At 41.2% G+C, this 21,998-nt stretch overlaps 1 protein-coding gene across 1 annotated transcript; it reads right to left on the reverse strand.

Annotated features, from left to right (window-relative positions):
• Window positions 1-278: 278 nt before the first annotated feature.
• On the reverse strand, window positions 279-19,393 carry ETNK1 (ethanolamine kinase 1). The gene is made up of 7 exons (XM_031063129.1): window positions 19,077-19,393; window positions 18,229-18,369; window positions 17,387-17,529; window positions 11,700-11,783; window positions 10,127-10,287; window positions 8,077-8,150; window positions 279-7,034 (listed from the first exon to the last, which is right to left on the reverse strand). The coding sequence occupies exons 1-7, from the start codon at window positions 19,376-19,378 to the stop codon at window positions 6,962-6,964; spliced, it is 978 nt and encodes a 325-aa protein (XP_030918989.1). The 5' UTR covers window positions 19,379-19,393; the 3' UTR covers window positions 279-6,961.
• Window positions 19,394-21,998: the final 2,605 nt, after the last annotated feature.

A 21,998-nucleotide genomic window follows, 5' to 3' on the forward strand; every position in this document is an offset into this window, starting at 1 on the left:
GCAGTGATCCCTCCTGACAGCCACATTCCATATAAATCCTGTCTCCCACGTTAAATTTCAGCAGACAACGACCAAGCCTGTTGAACATGCAAAACTGTTAATTGTTAACTTGGTGCAAGGCAAATTCTGGCTCAAGATATTTATTTTCAGCTGCATTGTCAATCCCATGGAGAGGTATTCATATGGGCACCTGCCAAAACCCTTGAAGAGATCATTATTCTGTACCAAGAGTTCCCAACCCTGGGGAAAGCAAAATCATCACAAAATATACCAACAGCGCCATTAGAAACCAACTTTATTGTTGCACTTTGAAATTATTTACACAATATAAATCTCTTTGAAAGGTACATTACTTCATTTAATCAGTGGTAGAAGGCCTTAGAATAGTTTCAATCACATTTAGCTCAAAAGAAATACAATTCACTCCAATGAATAGATGATGCACCTAAACACCACAACACACAAGAGGCAGGGGGACTCTTTGGGGGATGACAGTGCTAGAGGATGACAAAGGCTCTTTCACAAATTGAGCTCAGTTTACTCACAGGACACGAGTGGACTTGTGTTTAAAAGAACACTGAAAAATCCGCAGTAACAAAGAAAATGACACAAAATGGAAAATATTCCTCATATGCTGTGGCCCTGTGTCTGCAAGTGTTCAGAGGGTTTTAGTGGAGAGGCTCAGAACCAAGGGCTCTAACTTGAAGCCACACCTCAAATTTTGGGAACATCCTCCGTGCTCAGACTATGCAAAGCACTTGTGCACAAACAGCAGCATTGACTACCACACTGTGATACAAAATGGTACATGGAAACTTGCTACAAAATAAAAACTCTTTCACACACTGAAGGCTGGACACTTATTTTCTGATAACACTTAGGAATTACTACTACCAAAAATTTAGAAACACAGACTTTTTCTCCAGTTCATGCTGTATTTTATCCATTTTATATGGTATTTTTACATTTCTCTTTCAGGGTCTCTTTCATCTTGCATTTTGCACTGGTCTCTATGTGGGGAAAAAACCCAAAACCACTTAACGGAGGAAAAACACAATTGCAATGCCACAGAAATAGGCTGGTGCAGCACCTGAAATTATGTCAGCATTTAGCATCAAAGTTTGCTTGCCAGATTTCAAGTAACTTATAGTTTCCCTCTGTGCCACCTCTCTACAAACACCAAACCAAAGACATCGGGGAAGGGCATGAACTAAATTCCACAGCAGAGGGAACTGTGATAGCAGCTTGACAGCTTCAGAGGGCTGCAGATCAGAGTGTGAAACCATGAACCAAAACTCTGGTCATCTGGTCAAGTCTGGCCATCTAAGGTCCCAGTGGTCTTCAGGGCCATGCCAGTCAGTGTTCTGACATTTCCCAACAGTAATAAAACCCTTTATGACAGAATTCTGTGCAGAGCAGCATCCACACTATTAAGTACACAGAAAAGCCCAAACCACAATGAATTCCAAACTAATCAGCTACAAAGGTGCTTCCTTTTTTATAAATGATTTTTTGAAGTCTCTTCCCTCTCTCCACAAGTTGACTGGTTTCCTAATTACATAATCTCTACAGATCAGACCAGCTGTAAAAGTCACTTAAAAAGAGAAACATTTTGAAAATCAAACAATGCCTTATCCATGGTCTCAGCACTTCACTTGGATGGAGCACCTCCTTACAACCAGCCTGTGCAAACATTTCACACATTTGCCTTCCCACTGAGGGTCTCTAAGCCACAAAGTCTGGTTTAATCCAACACATTCCATCTGGAGTGGTGTGATTTCTCACTGTGGAGAGCCCCCTTCCTAAAGATCCTGTGTCTGGTTAACAGAACATCTACCCTGCACAGGCTCTAAGGGCTTGGTTTTTCCTGCCTTTCACAGCTATTGAAAACAATCAGTTTGCCACTCACAGTCATAAAGAGGGAGGAAAAATCATCTGCAAGACTGCTCCACATCAGCCTTGCATTCCCTTCAGGTCTGAAAAAATGCTTTCTGCTCCAGTGCCATGATTACAACCTGCTGGCTGGGGAAGATGACAGTAGATAGTTGCCAAGTGCAGCAGCTCAGCAACCTTAACACACAACAAGTAACAAAAACCATGAAAACAAGGAACACACAAGCACCTGAAACAGACACTGAGACGTGCTCAACCTGCTCTGCTAACTAGAGCAGGGACTGCCCCAAACAAGAGACCACAGCGTCACTGCGGTTTGGAACAAAGTTTTATTTCATCAAAAAGTTACCCAATTTTAAGATTTCTTTTGGTATGAGTAACAAAAGAGTATCTGAAATCTTTTGTTACCTACTAAAGGCTTTAAAGAAATCTGAGCTTCATTCTGAAACAAACTTTACCCTTTATAATTTGCTCCTGTCCTTAAACCATGAGAGTAAACAAGCATATTCAATACCTTGCTACAGCACAAACCTGAGATTCCAAGTGAGTGATTTCCTTCTACTTACATTTACCAAGCCCATCCCTCCTCTTGACTAGCACTTCTTGGATAAACTCACTTCCCAGGACCTTTGTAACCTCAGGTGTCACCACAGGTAAGGCTGAGAGGTTGTACAACCTGCATCAAGGTCAGTTTGTCAGGTGGAGAGCAAGATTTGCAAACCAGAATTCTCCAGCTGAGGTATTCAACACACCAGTGAGAAGAAGAAACTAAGAGCTTGAAGGACACCATGGAGTTCATAACAGACAATGAAAGGCAACAGTGATGAAACACAGGGAAAAAACTAACCTTTGTTACATATGTGTTTCCAAGGTTAAAGGCCTCTTCAGAAAGGGACTTCTTACACAAAAAAAATTCTCATGAGGTCAGAAGTCATGCACTGACAAAGCAGAATGTAATTTTAGCCCAAAAGGAAATAGTGATAAGCCAAGTATGGAAAGGAAGATTTTAGATTCATGTTTATGCTAAAAGAAGCAGGACTGTGGGCACAAGGAGGAGGGGGAAGGAACACACAGGGAAAATATCTCAGCCATAAGTTTTAAATACTCTAAAGGGGTACCAATAGTTCTAATGTTGAGGTAAATTAATTCACAGAACTCTATGAGTGATTTGGGCATTCAGCATAAGCATTTACAAGGGAGCAACTAATCCTATTAGAAGGCTATATCCACCAGAAGCATTTGAGGGACTCTATCTCAGCTACCTCAATCAGTGTCCCCATGGGAGCACACACTTCAGGAGTGCTTCAATCCAACACCCTTAGTTTAGAAGTCAACAGCATTCAAGAATGAACAGGAAATGTTTGGAAGTTTAAAGAAACCATTTAAACAGCTTTCCCTATCCCACTGGTACTGCAGACACCTCTGGCACATGGTTTGCCCTATTATTAGAACAGATTTTCTCTTCATCTAAGTACTGTATAGATCTCTTCATTCCCAGAATCATTCCCAAGGGCAAGACTTCAAAAAAGCTAATGGGGGGGAAAAGACACTGGGTGTCCAAGGCTATAAATGGATATCTTAACATGAAAGTATTATGCTGCGTTACAAATCAATTTAACAAAAGAAGTCCGCACACAGAGTTAGATTTCTTCTTTACAACAAGATTTCTACAAAATAGGAGAGAATACAATGCAATACACAAGTCCATAAATGCAAGATAGAGTACAATTCACACTAATTTACAAATGGCTATTTACACTGTTGTATATACATGTACAGTCAGACCTGGTCAATGCAAGTTTCACATCCTATAAAAGCAAATCAACAAGTGTCAATGAAGGTATTTAAAATTATGTGACAGGAGACTAGTGACCGTTCAGAAAGCTTTAGTGCTTGAGTGACCTAAGAAATTAGGTCTGGATTAGCCAGATCTGACTGCAGAAATGAGAAGGAAAAAAAATCACACTATTCTGCTTTACAAAAGCAACCAGGCCACTACAGTCTATTGACTTGATGCTATTTCTGCAAGAATGCCCAGATTAATGATCCTCTTTATATTTACAATATAGCTTTAACTACAGCAAGAATTATTAATTTTGGCATTCACGCCCTTAGCTTAACAAAGGCAACAGAGTATCTTCTTGGCAAGTCACAGTCAAAACTACTACAGGATGTTTCTAGAGCTCAGTCATTTTTTTGTCCTCCTTCCAGTATCTTCATGTTGCTACTACAGAGACCAAGATAAATTAAGTGAAACAAGTACAGGTTTTCTAGTACCTAACTTACATTCAGAATGTCCTGTATTCACAGTTTCAAGCTACCTTACCGTCTGCAATGCAAATTACTACTTCCAACTGAGTGCATCTGCAGATATTCCTCAGGAAACGAGGATATCCGAGTGCTACTGGCTCAAAGGGATGTGGAACAAGGCTCAAGGCAACTGGCATTGCATTTTGGGAGATGCTTTACAGTATTTCCTCAGAGCTATCACAAATGGATTTAACCTGCACTCCTCTTGAGAGAAAGCTGATGCAGAGCAGTGCAGAAGTGAATTCCAACGTGCAAACTTAAAGCCTTGACCAGTACTGCAAAGTCCACCACTGTAACCTGGGACAGTCCCTGTGCTCCTTCAAAGTGGCTCAGGAAAAGCTGGGACTGTTTGCTGCCTGCTTCAAAGCGCTGTCACAGGGTTCCCTCCACAGGGATGAGACTGAGCTGCACTCAGGAAAAGCTTTGGTTCTGCGGAAGCAAACTTCCACTCCTGCAGTTATTGCTACTTGAGCTGTACAAACAAAACGCTACTGACAAAAACTACAGCAACTCCAAACCTAAGTAGTACTGGTACCTGAAAAGGGAATGTGTTTTGCCAGCCATTGGGAAACAGGATCTGTCAGCTGCTGGATTTCCCAAGACCAAATGAACTTCACAGCCTTCTTTCAAAATATTTCATAAATACAAAGCAACACTGTCAGAAATAAAGCCACTGCTTGGAAGAAAATAGTAACAAAGAGTTCAAAAATCTTTAGCAATCTTAGTTCCAAGGACATCTTGCTGAACTTAAAGGAAATACAAGACAGCAGGGTATTATTCATCAAATGTCAGTAAAGTCCATAGGGAGAAAGTACAGAGGAGTAAGGACTTCAGTGCCTTCATGAGCTCTAGCAACATCCTTGATAACCGCTACAAAGTAAATTATAAATGTCTATTTAAGCTATTTGTTTCAAATCAAAGAGAGTTTGTCCAGTATAGTAGCCTCCAACTAATGAAAACGGTTACCTCATTTCAAGTTACAAAAAAACTCCCAGCTGTCCCATTTATATAAAGATTTTTAAGGTTTTGACTGAATAAAAATAAAATGAAAACATTCATAGGTTAATATCAACAAGAGGAAAAAAAATTCTAAACGGTGCTTTTGTAAAACAACAGAATACCATTGGAAATGGTCTTTACTGGTGAAGATTTTTCATTCACATGAGTTTTCTTTGTCCTGAATCACTCCAAGCTTTGTAAAGCACACGTGTATGTAGGTGTGTACGTGCTATACACACATACTCACACTGCCGTGTGCCATAAAGCAGTTTTGAATAAATATCTTTGCTGGAGTCTGTACAACAGACTCCCCAGCTAAGTTTGTGTTTGCATGTGCTCGTGCACACGCTCAGACTTGGTACACGTGGGCACTTGTGTGACCAAAGTGCAAAGTTTTTCAGAGTATCATCAGAGTCTGCCTAGCCCCAAACCGCATTGCTGGGCTTGAGCTTTCTGCTGTGGGTTCCTTCCCATCTCCTGCCCCCCAGCCCCACCCTCCCTTTCACAGTTAAAGCCTCTTTTCCACACAAACTTATGCATTGTTCCGTTAGGTAAACATTTTCTTTTCAGTTAACATTTTGTAATCCAGACCATTCTTGGTATAATAGCTTTAAGAAATAAAATGTGTGAGATGATCAAAGCCTCACTGCCAAAGTCATACACTTTCCCATAAAGTCCTTCATACCGGAGGCTTTCAAAAGCAATTTGCTGACAGAAAACAAAAAAGAACCACCAGACATACCAGAATCTGCACAACTACAGGGCCAGGCAGTTAAGAGTCCAAGGTCAGAAGGGGACAAAGCAGAAAGTTGCCATCGATACAGGAGCTGTGAACCTGTGTCTTGCTCCCAGTGCCACAGGGGCTCTGCTCTCCCATCTCGGGTCCAACAGTCCGTTCTGCCACTGGAGCACAACAGATACAGACAGCAGAGTTCAAATCCAGGATCAAGTTGCAAAAAGGAGGAGAGATTTGGAATAGTGGTGCTTTGATTCTAAGAGTACACATAATAAACAAGCAGCTTTCCCGGGAAGTTGGGGATGGCAGGCTGTCCGCCCAACGATATCCTCAGAGAACCTTGTGGCCACAGAACTTCAACATTTCTACAGCCCAATCCAGGCCAGAAAAAAAATCAAAATGTTATTTATCATTTCAACAAGCTGCTTGATTCTTGTGCAAAACAAAAGTACCATCCTGTGGAAAGCTACCTTTAAAAAAAGGGGGGGAAATAAAGATCATCCTAACCGGTCTCCGCAGCTACACCACACTAGAGATCTCACAAGTCTGTGTCACTCCTTTGCTCACAGGCCTCTAAAGGAACAATTGTCTCTGACATGTCTTCTTCAGCACAAGTGAAGGCAACTTCAATAAAGTAAGTTGTTAAACGAATCCTTTGGAACAACTTTTCTGTCTGCACCCAACTTTAACACAAACTGATGAAAGCAGCAACGGAATCATGTTAAAGGTATAATAAATAATTCACATACAACATATGTTAAATTACAAAGAAGGATTAAATTGCCATTTCTACAACTTTTTATAGATTTAGCAAGTTTCTAAACCGTTTTATATCAACAGCAGTACGTATGTTCTTCATAATAAATTTAACATGGAAGGACTGTCTAGAGGCATTATTTATAAAGCAAGAACCACCAAGTGAGCATTACAGCACTTCAACAAATGTTTAGCTTTTTTTCCAGTATCTGTTCTGAGAAAAGATTCAGGGGTTGTCTATCCACTTGGTAAGAGTCCTCCTCTTCGTTACTCAGGAAGAGTTAACGCCATGACCTCCAGTTTCATTTTGAAATACTGGTTAAACCGAACGATTGCATACCTGGTCAAAGGGAGAGAGACATTCCAGGTTAGGAAGTGCTAACACTTCACATGACAACAGCCATGCTAAGTAGGACTAGTCAAATTCCACTGACTCCAGCACCCTGTTTCCAAAACTGACCCTTAGCAGCTGCCAAAGGAAGAAATGAGGAACAGAGCAATGATATTATAGAATACATTCTACAGAATATATTCTTCTCCACCAGCCGCCAATCGCAGCTCGCAGCAGGGCTGCAGCTGCAGGGTGCTCAGGGGCAGAGGTTTAGTGTGTGGCTGTTGTTACAGGACTGTCCCCAGGCGCAGTGCCGCAGCCGTTTCGGATCCCCACGGTCACACAGAGGCGCCAGTCTCACAAGCGGCCGGGTTGCGGCCGGGGTCTTCCCGCCCTCCAGCGGCCACTGCCGGTACTGCAGCCCATCGGGGCCCACGCCGGCCTCACCCACACAAATGACACCGGACAGCCACAAACCCTCGGCGGCGCCTCCTGCCACGGAAAATCATGAACCCTATCACCTTGCTCGGCCCCAATGGAGAAATTAATTCCTCTGCTTGCTGCCAGGAAAGACCATTTTAAAAAGGCCAAAGACACGTATCTACCTGAAACAGAACTTAACTTCCAGGATCAATATTCCATGCAGTAAGTAATCAAGCTCTTTTGCACTATATCCTTGACTCTCACTGTTGGAAATATAGGTCTTGCACCTGACAGACAGCACACCTTACTGACCACCTTGGCTTTCATGCCTTTGTCTCCCCAGCAAAAAACACTTGATTCCCAAAAGCATTATATTCCTTGCCTTGTAAACCATGTGTTTTAGCCCAGGGGCACATAATTTAGAGAGCTTTCAGCAACAGAAAACACTGACAGACAGCTTTTACTGCCTTGTTCTCCCTTACAAATGAAGAGTTTTACTGTATGGTCGCAGAGGTCAGGTGTGTTGCTCAGATCTCAGTTTCTGAGAGCTGGGGTGTTGGACTAAATGGCCCCACAAGTCCCTTCCACCCTCTAGGATTCCACGATTGTACACAGCAAGCACACTTACCCTAGAAAATCAAAATCAATGGTGGAATATTTGGCTTGAATTAGAGCCCACAATCCCCAAAAGAAGTGTGAAGCCTGAAAGAAAAAAACAATAGCAGCAAAAATTAACCTTATCTTAAATCTAACACGTAAACGTATTCTCACAGAGACAAAACTTCATCTATAAGGGAACACTCAAACCCCAATCCTTTTGTAAAGTCATTTGATCTCTCTTTACCAAAGAGATTTATAAGTAGTATTACAGAATAAATTACTCCCAAGCAGACAAGGCAATCCATTGGAGTCTAACTCCCTCCCCATGTTGAAAGCAGCAACCGACTGCTGCTTGTCAAGAGAAACAGTGTTCCATTTATAAACTGTGTCACCTACTAAGCAGATTGCTGTATGACTATATACACCACGCTAAAAAACCCCACAGAAATGTAACCACCACCTCTACTGCTGTCCATTTCTATTACTCCACATGTACTGAACTCCAGCACAAACAGGAAATTCATTTTGAATTGTCAATTACACCCTTAGACCTGTAGAATTACACTCACTTTCTCTGCTGGCTTGGACAAAGAGAGGTGTAATGCTTGAAGAAAAGCTCTACTTCATCAGCATTTACACGTTATTTCTCATCTGGTCCAGACTTACTCCCATTAGGAGCCCAGAGAAGCAGCCTGGAGGCCTCTGCTCACTTTCAGATTGAAAGCAGGGATCATATTAATGACATGATGCTAAAACACCTCAAAATGAACGTGTGATGGCCATAAGCGTGACGGTGTCCTGTGGAAGGCACTTCTGGACAGACCCTGAACTGCAGCAGATGACTGCTCATACTAATTACCTAATGAATGGCTTCCTGAAGCTTGCATGGAACACGTGACCAGGGATTTAGCAGACATCCATGGACTCACCTGAAAACGCCTCAAAACAGCAACGGATCTGTGCCCAAGTGAATCCTGGACCTCTGCTTCAGGTAACTTGGCCAGAGAGCTGCAGTTCATCACCCTACATCAACATCCATGAACTTTCTGTCAAGTTTTCCCTTAGCAAAGCTGCCCACGTGACCTGACACAGGAGTCACAGGGTGTTTGTGCACCACAGGTATTCTACAGGCACGTCCTGACCTGCTCTCTAAACACACCTCCATCCTCTTAAACATGACTATGGCCACTGCTTGAAACTGACCAGAGACTGCTATTTATTTACAAACAGGCCACCAGCCTGCTAAACTGCAGCTCCAAGTACCCTAGAGGAATGGGCCAGCTGAATTGGACAGTAACCACCAACATTTTAAAAGAACAGCAGCACACAAGCCGTTGGTTTTAAAGCTTGTGTAATAATCAGCTTCCTGTTAACTCTATTTCCTCACTGCAGCCAGCAGCTTTTGCCAGAAAACTCAGGGTATTACAGTAACAGAGGACTGCTTGAATCAGTAGGAAAGAGGACTAAAATAAGGCCAAAGTGGCTACTTGAGCCTTAGTCCTCCTACGAATAGCTGGGAACGTTATTCTTCAGACGAAAAAACATACAAGCACTTGGGCTGTAACATTTCCTGTCACATCATCTAGGCAAAACAAGATCAGCAGGAGACTCTAGAGTGACCTACTTATCTGCAAAAGACAAAATAAATCAAATCCATATATTCTAGTTTAATAGAATGTTATCTTATTTTTAAAAAGGCTTTTAAAGCTTATATGTCTTCATGAAGCACTACCTTGTTCTTCTGTCTTCTCACCACTACAAGCAAAAATTCAAAGACCCACCATAAGCTATGGCCAACTTAAACTTGCCAGGCCAACAGAAATCCTCACTCAAAGCTCATCTCCTCATTTTCTGAATGTGCAGTGCCTCCTTCACCAGGAATATTCTAGAGAGAATATTTAATAGGCAACAGAGAAGCAAGTTTCCACAGAACTGCAAAGTTTTATTTCTCATGGAAGTTCTTTACATGTCACTACACTCAAATTCAAGAAAATAGTAAATAGCAACTGCATTTGTTCAGAGAGTATCAGGTTTCTCTGCATCATTTAAAATATTCTAATCAAGTGTTTGTTACTCACCAGTGCAAACTGATTGACTTGGACATACAGAACTTCAACTTCTTTTTCACTGACTTCTGTGCCAAATCCTTTATATTCTTTGTAGGCCTCAAGGTAAGATCTCAACCATTGCTCCTGTAATTTTCTGTTGGGATAAAGGCTGTAGTCTACCTCATTTACTCCTAGGAAAAAGACAAGAACACTATCAGAACCTTATGTTGCATAAAAAGACCATGAGAAACCCTCTAGTACTACCACCAGTAGTCCCTTTCTGTGCCCCTTCCCACCCCAACACACAGGCACAGATTGATGTGAACACATAACCATGTTTTTACTTTAACCTCACCTTAAATTACATGGCGCCAAGAATGTCCCACATACAAATCAGAGTGTTCCACACTACAAATTTATGTTTTCAGCCAGATAAGAGTCTGCTTGTATGTTGGGATTCAACACCCTGGGCTTTGAGAAAAAGCTTAAGAAAAGGCATTTGCTTTATGAAACAAAAACCCTCACAAATAGATCAGATATGACATATTTTGTAGGAAAAGAGACTTGTATGCCACAACATCCCAAGCCAAATCCAGATGCATCCCCAGTTATCGCTGAGCCCACGTCTGAAGAGAACTTGCAGTGACTCTGCCTCTGTCCTCCACAGGGCACTGGCAGAATTAGGAGCCCATAACTCATTTTTATCTTATTTTTCTTCCTCTACTGCAGGTGCTTAGTCACAGGTTGTAGGAGTCCACCAGGAGCCCCAAGCCTGGATCACAGTCCACTTCCATTATCACTCCCAGTGAATTCAGGAATTCTCGTTAATTTAACTTGCTTTCCAAATGTTTAAATTACCAACTATACAATTCAAATTACCAAGCACACACAGTGATTTTTTCCTTTCTTTTTAAAGTTATCTAAACTGAACATTGTTTGTGAAGCAATTGGTAGATTAAGGCTCTTCATTTCACCACAGTGTGCTTTCCATCTGCTCTGGTCATTATGTAGGTTTTCCCTGCTGGCCCATGCTCTGAAATAGTACAGCACACACTTGAGGTCATTTCTCCTTATGGAGTAAGGGGAATGGGCACTTGCTGTAAAAAACTTGAACTAGCTAATAAATTAATCTAAAAGCACCATACTCCTAAAACCCCACCTTTTCCCTACGCCATAGTCTGAGCCTTTACTTCTTGTTTTAGGACAGGCCAAGTACTTGGTGCAGACATTGAAAACCACCACCAAACACAATCCTGCCTTTTGGCAATGTGGAGTGCCACAGGATATGGTCAGCACAGCTCCTCTAGAGTGACAGCCACAGTATCTCAGCACAGTGGGCTGTCTGCTGTGCCACCTCACAGGAGGACAGGGTGAAAGCTGTGTGCTCTGGACTTATCTATCAGAACTCAGGACATGATGTTTCCAGCCCTGGCTTAGAAGACCTGCAAAGGAAGGGCACAACTGGTCTGCACAATGAGACAGCAACACATCCCGAGCTGACAGGTGTAAGCATGCACCCAGATACACCAACAAAAACAAGAATGAGTTTATTGGGGTTTTTAGTAAAACCCCTCAACTCTCACCCCAGAAACCCAATTCTTACCTGCAAATTCATTGAAGTGATTCCCAATGTCATAAGCCAGGTAGTTGTAGCCAGAGTACTCATAGTCTATGAACTGCACATCACCTGTGTGAGGGACAACAGCAGCAACATCAGAGTCCCCATCAAATCAAGCACCAGCCCTGATCCTTTGTGTCCTTTGAAGATTTTTGGGGCAAACAAACCACAAACCCACTTGTACCTAGTTGTGTGCGCTCAGACATTTCAGGGTAAGGCTGTGACTTCTACAATATGAGGTATTTAAGGGTAAATATTCATTCAGCAAAGCTCTTAAATTTAGAGCTTACAATTCTCTCTGCTTCAAATCTGAGCAGGAGAATTTCAATTTTAAATTCTACCACACGAGGGCCTCCCTTACTCTCAAAATGAGAAGTACAGCAGCACATTCTTTCTTTAAACTTTATGTAGAAATAGCAGATCAATTTCTCCCTGACTAAAAAGTAACAGTCCTGTTTATTTATCACACAAATGTGCAGCCACAGTGGACTAACACATTGCAACATGCTGATACTTCCTGTTCCCTCTACCACTCTTAAAAAGCAAGATTACTCCAAACTGCTGTTTTTACGCTGGATTGAACAGACTCAAGATTCATCAGACTGAGGTTGCCAAAGCTACCAAACTATGTAGCATTGTGTAAACAAGGGATGATCAAGCAGCAAAACACAGCCCCGAATGTTTCCAAATTATGTTCACCTGCACTGAAGCTGGGGAAAATGCATTGAAGGTGCTCAAGAGTGTCCACAGCACACAGAACACTCAAAATGTAAATGAGATTGATCAGGTAAAACTAGACTCTTGTATTTTAATGGAAACCAAGAAATACCAAAAAACCAGAAATTTAAGCAATGGGTTAACATAAGATCTGTTTGCACTAGAACATTAGAAAGTAAAATGTTACATTTCTCCCTGCTATACTGAAATAAGTAATTTTCACCATTGCACCCTTCTCCCTTCTCTAAATTTTTTTTTACCACTACCTGCATTATTTAATTAACAAAGCACTCATTCCATTATAATGAAAACTCTTTTAACATGACTTAAAACTCTAGGCCAAAAAGAAAATCAGGAACAATGTTGAAATTAAGTACATTATGTATGTATTTCCTAGACTAAGGATTTTAAGTGCCTACTACACTCCCTCCTTTAGATTTAGGAATATTGTACACCTCAAGTAAAATAGTTTCACCAATGTCCTGACCAAGTTAGCACAGAAAAGGTTTGTTAGAAGTGTTCTTCTAAAGCCAGTTAAAATCCCAGCCCTGGCTAATGTTCTGCTACCCAAGGCATCTCCTGAGCCCCTTCTGCCCCCCAGACATTTAATATCACTTGTATTGAGTGGTTTGTTTTCTTCCTTCCTCACCTAAAATGCAAACACAGCAGGTGAAAGTCTGCTAGTAAAATATGGACATAAATACTTCAAATTTTTCATCAGCAGATTCCACCTAGAACATCCCTAGGTGCCACCATGAATTTTGAATTACATTTAAACAACTTACTTCCAGATATAAAGAATATTACATAGAAGCAGAAATTGAAGCTAACAAGATGTGGGTGGGGCTGTTACCGGGCACTGTCCTCACAAAGCAGGAACAAGGACATACCCAGCCCTTGAGCAGCAGATGGAGAAAACCTGGCAAACTCCCATTTGATAAGACAAAAGTTCAAAGCAAAAAAGCTTTGCATTTACACTGATCCATTTCAGACTCACACAACTCAACCTTGTAAATTAATTTTTGCACAACGGCTCAAAATACATATGGACAATTCTTTCTGTGGAACTGAAAGCAAAAACTTTGACGTTTGCTGCTTCAAAAATGTGCAACATAGATGTACTTATACATGTAAGTACATACACACACATACATCTACCCTGCTTTAGGAAAAGTAGAAGAAAGTCTGCAGTCATTGTTTAAATAATCAGTGTATTTTAAGATCTACTGCAGTTCATATGAGAAAGGCACTTCTAAAAGCTCTGGGTTACATTACTGGCTTAGCCGGTAACTGTTGTTTCAAGGTTTCCAAAAGATATACAAATTGTACATCCCATCAATATTCCTGAGAGCAAGAGACACTGGTCTAAGTGTCTTTGTGCTTTATTGAAATGAGAAAATTTGAAAACAAGCTCTCTGGAGAAGCTACTGCTATTGACAGAAATAAGCATGTCAAGAGTGGGGAACATTTCAAGCTGAAACACATTTCTTTTTTCCAGGCATTTCCTAGGGGAGACAACATGCAACACACCCCACAAAACCCACAGGAAGATGCAGAATTCACTGTATTCTGCATCCCAGAAATGCACCTTTACATAGATCACGAGCAACCAACAAAGCATCTGCTGGATCTCCTCAGGGGTCTGGCAGGTAGGACACCTCTGTTCCCAGCTGCCTTTCCTTTCCAGTGGTTTCACAGGGAAAGCACTTCCCCTGCCAAGTCTTGGCTGCAGCTACCAGAGCCAAGGGATGCACCCTGAGTTCTGTCCCACCCTGCTCACTGAGCCCCTGGAACACAGCTTCAAAGTCAAGGATCTGTGCTAGGAACACACTTGGAAATCACAAACAGCTCACCCACCCAAAGGATAAATTTAGCCATAAACACCCAAAAGAGCTCTGCAAAACAAAACAGGTCTTTAGATCAAAACCAGAAGCCTCCATCTTCAGAAGCACTGAGCACCCACACACTCCTACCAAGGACCACAGAAAACATTGGGCAGGCAGAGGGAATAAACAGAACAAAACCATCCATCTACCTACACACAACTCCCTGCCAGATGATTTTCATATATGCAAAAAGAGCACACACAGAAACAGAAAAACACTCTGATGCTGGGTCTTGTTGAACAGCAAGTATTTGAATACTCTTAAAATATCAGGTATTTTTGGAAATTCCCAGGTCACGCTGGGGAAAAAAAAAACCACAACAACCAAACAAATTTAGGAGCATCAGAACACAAGGTCTATAAATAAGCAGCAGAAAGCTTCAAGCATATTTTGAATATCCTTGATGTCAAAACTGCAATAAAACCAATGTGAAGTGCTGAACTATATACTTCAAGGGGTAGATGACAGTGATAATTATAAGTTATGTAAAGTACCACTTGCAGATTTCCATATCCTGAGTGACTGAGAATGGACATTAGCAAAACAGCAAGAGGCAGAGTTCTCTCAGCCACAGCAGGAACAAATTCAAATCAGATGAGTAGGACTCCATTAAATAAAGTTAACACTCAACATGCTCTTCCAGGCTCATAAATAAGGACAGGAGACTGATTTTTCTTAGAAGCAGTATGTGGCATGACTATGATTTTTCTTTCAACTCTGAAGACTTTATGTGAATTTAATGCAGAGGACAAGTCTAAGGCAAAGCTCAGGAACAAGCCATAACTATTCACACTGCATTGGACACAAGTCCTAGTACATCCTGATAGTCTGTAGCTTAAACACATCCCCACACATCCCCCCAACCAGTAAATGTGCAAATTAAGCATTCAAAAACATATTATAAATACAGCACTAATAAAACAAATAAATTATGTTTTCTTCGTGACAGCTTCTGAAAAGCCAGACAATACTACCAGTTTTGCACAGATTTGAGTGAGGAATGAAATAAAAATAAGGTAGTTAATCTAGAAAATCCATTTTCTCTTGTTTTCAGTCTAGGGTCACCAAGGTCTTTTGGACACACAGAGCCTTTTCTAGATGGAAGAGTGAATTTAGTCAGAGTATTGCATTCACTAAAAATGTTAACTACCTTCAGACAATTTGATGCCATGCCTAGTGGAGATCATCTTTTAAAAGATTACATTTTGTGCTCTTGCACAATTGTCTTTTATACCAAGAAAAGCTTTTGCTCTGCTAAACACAATTCCAGTTATACATGTTTCTCTACAATTAAAGCTGAGCTTCCTACAAGTTCTACAACACAGTACACGTACAGTGTTCAAACAGAAGTTTAATAATATATTTACTTCACGTTTCCAAGTGTTTCCCCCAGCTGTTTACAGCTTGCTCGAAGCCTAAGTACTTACAAACCTCCCTCTCCCCACCCAGTCTCCAAACCCTGAACACTCACACACTTGTCACTGTAGGACTGCTCACAAGGGATGCACTGCTGGCACTGTTTCTCCCCCATTCTGCTTACAAAAAGAAAAGCACACAGCATTTGTTTTTCCAATTCGGAGCTTCAAGCCTATCGACCACAACAGGGAAGTTTTTAAAGGGATTCCTCAGATCTTTTTCTTTTTGTTGCATGCATCTGCTATGCAAAGTGACTACAAAAATTACTTTTATCTCAGTGGGTCTGCTCCAGAATGCTAAAAGCCAAGGTAATTTGAGCACTAAAAAAAACCACACGGTAAAAAGAGATTTAGTTTTGGTACTACAGTATCACAACTCCAAGTGTGTCAGACCACAAGTCTGGTCTTATGCACACCTTTCATGCTTTCCCCCCTTTCTCTTTTTAAGCAGAGCTATAGCCCATCACTGAAACTCAGTCAAACCTCTCAAACTTGGTACTGAATTCACAGAACTCAAGGTTTATGTTACTAGCATTGTTGGGGTGCATATACACATACAGGCATATATAACTTAAAGCAATTCCCTTCAAAGGTAGTGTTACTCAGAGGGAAACTTGGACACAAACCACCAAGAGTTTATTCCCTCAGTTCACATGGTGATGCAGAATTCACACATGATGCAGAAATGTGTTAGCACATACAGCCAGCTCTCATCTAGAACCAGCACCAGCTTGGTTTTGTTCTTCTTGTTCTTTAGGAGTTAAGGCACATAACTTACATACCAACAATCCTACTCAACTGGCACAAAAATATGCAGCTACTAGAAGGAATGCGTCATCCTTATTCCAAGAGAAAACCTTGTAATCTGATTAGTCACATTCAGCTGAGCTCAGGTATTTGAAATGGGAGGAAAATCGTGTATTTTTACTGCACAGTGGCCATTTTAGCGTCACAAGTTTGCCTTGTTTGGTTTAATTCCTGATCGAGTCACTTAGTAACCGAGCCCCAAAGCACTAAAATCAAGGAGCTGTGGGTTTATATGGAAGCTTGAACAGATCTCAATAACATGAACTATGAGCTAAATGTATAGTAATAGAAACAAAACTGGAATTCATTTTTACCAAGACGTGTGCTGCCTACAAGTGTTCAAACAAAGCATGTATCTACAAAAGAAATCTCTCAAGATGCCTGTGTACCTCATGCAGAACACAAATGGAGCTACTGAATGCAGTAATTAATATCACTAAGATACTTCATTATCAAAGGGTATTCCCCACAATCACAAACAAGAACAAAATGTCGCAGGAGACAATTTTCATGTTATTTTCTATACTTGCATGATCTTCTTTTCTTCCTAAAAGCTTCATACACCCAGAACAGAATTAGCATTCAGTTACATACTTTGCGGCCCAGGCATACAGGCAAGCTGGGGATTAACAAATTCACAAGGTCATTAAAGAAAAGCAAGGAACACTGATTTTCTTCCTCTATACAGTAGCATACAGATGAGAATTAGCTAATTAAGCACAGGTATCACTGCCATTACACTGGGTGTCAAAGGCTCCAACTGAGTTCAGCCCAACAAGTGAGTAAAGCACCACCACTGATGCAGCACAGCAATCACAGCACAAAGCCCCTCACTGCTCACACCTACCTCTTTTCTTGTTGTAAATAATATTCTTACACAACAGGTCGTTGTGGCAGAGCACCACTGGTGATCCTAAATTTGACAGTCTCTCCTTCATCCAGGCCATCTCTTCCTGAAGAACTTGAGGACTCGGAATGTCCCTTAAGAACCTTTCCAGGTGTAAGGAAACAGAGTTAACACTAAGTACTCTGTGTTCCATAGCAAGCATTTGTAATGAAGTACTTTTCTCTACATTCTTCCTGCCAATAGCTCCACAGACCCTCTCCCACATCAGGGCATTCTTTCCCAAGGCACAACAGCAGTCAAATTATGACAATTGTTTTCCTCTGTCCTCCCCAGAAAACAAATTTCTGAAGATTATCTGTGCTGTCAACACAACAGTAGTCCAAGAATCAGGAGCAGGACATGAATACACTCCCACACATCTTAAAGGTGCAAAGATTAAAAGAGTTACTGCATGAATTTCATTCACTTTTTGTTCACATCCCAGTACTTCCTCCAAGAACACACAACAGTAGTAGGTACCATATGTATCTATACTGAGGAAATCAGCACTAAGTTTTAGTCTAGTCACAGTACCTACTTCAATGGCCATTTTGTCCTCTACATTTTCAGCTACCTATTCATGTTTTCTCCGTTTTTTAAGAATTTCATGTTGCAGAAGAAAAACCACTTTGCTAGAGCATTCTTTAATTACAATGCAGCAAGTCCATGATTTCAAAGTCACATGAAGAATATTTTTAAGCTGGAGTCTGCCTTCTGAGCAACACAAAGTCTGATGATATTGTACAAACACAAACTGCACAGAAGGAATGTGAAGTCTGGAAAGAACATGATGAAATACCCACCTTTTATTTACTTCCTCATCTGCAAATTCTGTGGGTATGAGAGAGAAGTATTTCCCCATTTTCAGCCACAAATTGGATTTAGGGATCCATCCATTGTGTGCATGAATAGTATGGATTTTAGCAAGCTGTCTAGCAATGAGTCTAAAAAAAATTAAAATTAAATTAATGTTATATTTAACTGAAAAATTCTAAAAAATACAGCTCAGGAATTCAAAGAGGGTTTAAACAAGAGGAGCACAGCCACAGGGCAGCACACTTCAAGACTCAAAGTTCATTAGGATCCCTACCCGTGTGAAGGGAAGGGGGAAGGATTGGAGTTCAGTTACAGCACACAAACTTCACCTGCATCTACAGTCTCCTCTTGCTTATTTTTCCAAGTATTGATTTAAATTAGCTGCTATTTTTAGGCAAATGCATTTCAGCGCACATGTGAAAAACTAAAATCTTACAACATCAGCCCTTTCTGCTCACTGCTAACAGTTTAAAAAATCATTTCTCAGTGGAACTTTCTGGTATCTATTCACAAAAGGAAGGTCTTGGAAACAGCTGGCAATACTTTAACCAAGCCAAGCCCCCTACAACACCAGCACATTCAGTGACCTCTGTAATGGTGATGTGCAAGTGTCAGACACAATAACCAGACCTTTAATGAGTACAGTGTTCTGTGGAGGCAGCAGGGATCACTGTTCAGCACTGTAATACCAGAACTAAGGCAGTGTGAACGTCAGCTTCGCACAGCCTTACAGAAATACACATTTTCTGCTCAAACTCAACTCCAAGTCCTTCAGGCCAGGCAGAACTTCCTAAACACACAATGAAACGAGATTTCACAGAGTTTCAAAGCTCACCTGAAGATGTCAGGATTGCAGACGTGCTCTGGATCCAGGGCCTCTCCCTGCATGAACTCGTAGCACAGGCCGTTGTTGAAGGTGCAGTAGAGCTGTGGGGCACAGCCGTGGGCCTGCAGCACGCGGAAGCTCTTCACCTCCTCGTCCCTGTCCACCAGCAGCTCCGTCTTGTTCCCGTAGATCCGGACCAGCACCACGTCGTCCCTCGTGTCCCCCACGTAGCAGCCAATCAGCTTGTTGGTGATGCCATCAGTGAACAGCTGCAAAGCACCAACAACACGGTGAGCAGCCCAAATCTGCATCCCCAGCAAGGAAGGGAATGCTGAGTTATTGGTGATCCCATCATGAGCAGCCCAAATCTGCATCCCCAGCAAGGAAGGGAATGCTGAGTTATTGGTGATCCCACCAGTGAACAGCTGCAAAGCACACACAGGGCAGTGAGCAACTCAGCTCTGCATCCCCACAAGCACAAAGGGAATGCTGAACAGTTACAAACACTCAATCTTGAAGAAGTAGGTATAGCAAATTATATAACTTCCATCTAGACAGGGTAACCAAAAATTCAAATAAAGCTGCTTCCAAGGCCTCTTTGACTGACTCAAAATTAAGACTTTACAATTTATGGGCACATCTTACTATCAGCTATGACTTTAATAACTCAAGATGAATAATGAAGACTGCTGAACAGTGTTCATAGTAGCTGTTACAATGTTAAGCACTGCACAGCTAAGAAAACCGTTCCACTTAGCACCATAGATACTGGGCTTGAGCAGTGCTTCATGGATTTGAATAGGCAGTACTTCAATGCATTTCAAAAGCTTGTAAATCACAAATTACCCCCTTACACTACAAATGTCCCCATCCATAACCTTCCCAGCCATACGTGTACAGTCACAAAACCGTTCCGATGAGGAAGGAACCTCCTGGAATCCTCTAGACATCCCTGCTCAAGCAGGGCCAGGCAGAACCAGCTGCCCAGGACTGTGCTCAGGGTGATCTCCAGGAATTCTGGAGACTTTATAACCTGTCTGGCAGCACGTTCCAGCATTTGACCACCCTCATGGTGAAAAAGCGTTTTCTTTGTTGAGATGAAACTTCCCACATTTAATTTTGTGCCCATTGCCTTGTCTGTCACTGGGCTCTGAGAGGAGCCTGAATATCTATATTCAATTCCCCTCCCCTTAGGAATTTATACATCTAAGATCCCTGCAAGTCTCCTTTTTTCCAGGCCAAATATGAAAGATTCTCCAGGTCCCTCTGTGACCTTCATGAACCTTTGCTGGACTTTCTCCAATGAGTATGTGTCTTCCTTCTACTGGGGAGCCAAGAGCAGGACACAAGCACCTAAAGATGGCAAATCAACACACAAGTACTGATTCTTATACCTTTTAACATACACCCAGAATTAATTCCTTTAAAAAGTATGAAGTTCACTTTGCAGAAGTGACTTGTGTTGAGCTGTTCAAGTCAAAAGTCTCTTGTCTGCCATACTTAGATGAAAGCTTCCAAAATGTACTTTAAATTAAAAACAGGTACTATGAAAAAGATACAGCTCTAAGGTAATCAGAAATAGTGACACTACAAAAAATATGCTCATAGTGCTGGTGCAAAGAAACTAAGAATTTGAGTTGTTATGCTGTTGAGCAGAAACTGCTGGGCACATTGCACCTTCTGTCACAGGTCTATTATCCCTTAAAACAAGTTTCATTAGCACTAATAAAAAGAAATCTGCAACAAGGAAATTGGACTCCCTCAACTGTTAATTTAGGAACTCTGCTGATTAGCATCTATTTGTAACATGCTGCTACAAATAATTATTTACACCCAGGAGCACTTTAGCTCTTGCTTCTGAAAAAGGCAGAAGGGTTCACTTACTTTTCTAATAACATAATTCAAAGTAGACAGTTTCCATATTCCGTCATAAGAAAACATCTAGTGTTTGCTGCCACCAGTAAAAGAACACAATAGTCACTTTACTCTTTTATTCAGAATGCCTTTACCATTTAAAGAGTCAGCTTAAAAGGCCTTGCCCAAAACATAACCTGAAATGAAGCAGAGCAACGCAGGAGTTCCATAGCAAAAGTGTCAGCTGAGCATGAAGAGCAGAGAACAGACTGTGATGATGTGGATAAGATAACCAGTAAAGCATCAAGGCCATGTGGAAGAAGATGGAAGAATCTACAGAATGCAATGAAAGCAGAGAATTCTGGGAATAAATGAAAAAAATACAGAGACAACAGAGGTTTAGAACACAATGCAACACATCAAAACCTCCAGCAGCAAGGTTCTGACACACCTGTAATCCACAAAATGTAATTGCTGTGATATGTGCTTATCACAGCTTAATACATACTTTCACATGAGCTGATACAAAGGTAAAGCTCAACTCAAACATTTCTGGAAATTATTTTTATAGTGCCCACAACCAGATCTAGCCTGAATCCAGGGCTTTCTAGAAAAAAAGAAACTCTTTAATGAAATGCAGACTTAAGGTGAGAAAGCTACAAATAAGCTTAAATTATTCAAGTCTCAGAGAGCAGCACATGGTACAAGCAAGACATGAAGCACCTGTGAGACAGCTTACCCTAAAAGCACTGTTATTAGGTTATTAGATTCCTGGAAAGGGCATATGATGCATCTGCTTCCATCTAATAAGCAGGTGTTCCATGAAAAGCTTCTCTCTAATCCCTTTGTTCCAAGTGTTCACAAGAACGAAAACGAAATTGCAATCACATGTAACAAGAAAAAACAGACAGAAATAAAAGTGTCATGGGGCAAAGTAGAAAGTACTTATGACTCAGAAGGGCTGACTTTTCCCTTCCAGACTGAGTTATGACATCCAAGGAGGAGGAACTCAGGAAACAGTACTGCAGCGCCATAAAAACAAAACAGTGATGTGAAACTGAAGCAGAAACCAGCAGG

The sequence above is a fragment of the Geospiza fortis genome, unplaced genomic scaffold, assembly GCF_000277835.1.
Source record: "Geospiza fortis unplaced genomic scaffold, GeoFor_1.0 scaffold292, whole genome shotgun sequence".
Classification (NCBI taxonomy): Eukaryota; Metazoa; Chordata; class Aves; order Passeriformes; family Thraupidae; genus Geospiza; species Geospiza fortis.

What these genes read in the sequence shown, in the direction of transcription:
- ETNK1 (XM_031063129.1), bottom strand. Translation starts at nt 19,378, where the DNA reads ATGCAGATTTGGGCTGCTCACCGTGTTGTTGGTGCTTTGCAGCTGTTC. An exon ending in AAGTCAATCAGTTTGCACTG is followed by an intron (nt 8,151 to 10,126) that starts GTGAGTAACAAA and finishes TTTTTCTTTCAG; the next exon opens with GCTTCACACTTCTTTTGGGG. An exon ending in ATTGATTTTGATTTTCTAGG is followed by an intron (nt 7,035 to 8,076) that starts GTAAGTGTGCTT and finishes CCCTTTGACCAG; the next exon opens with GTATGCAATCGTTCGGTTTA.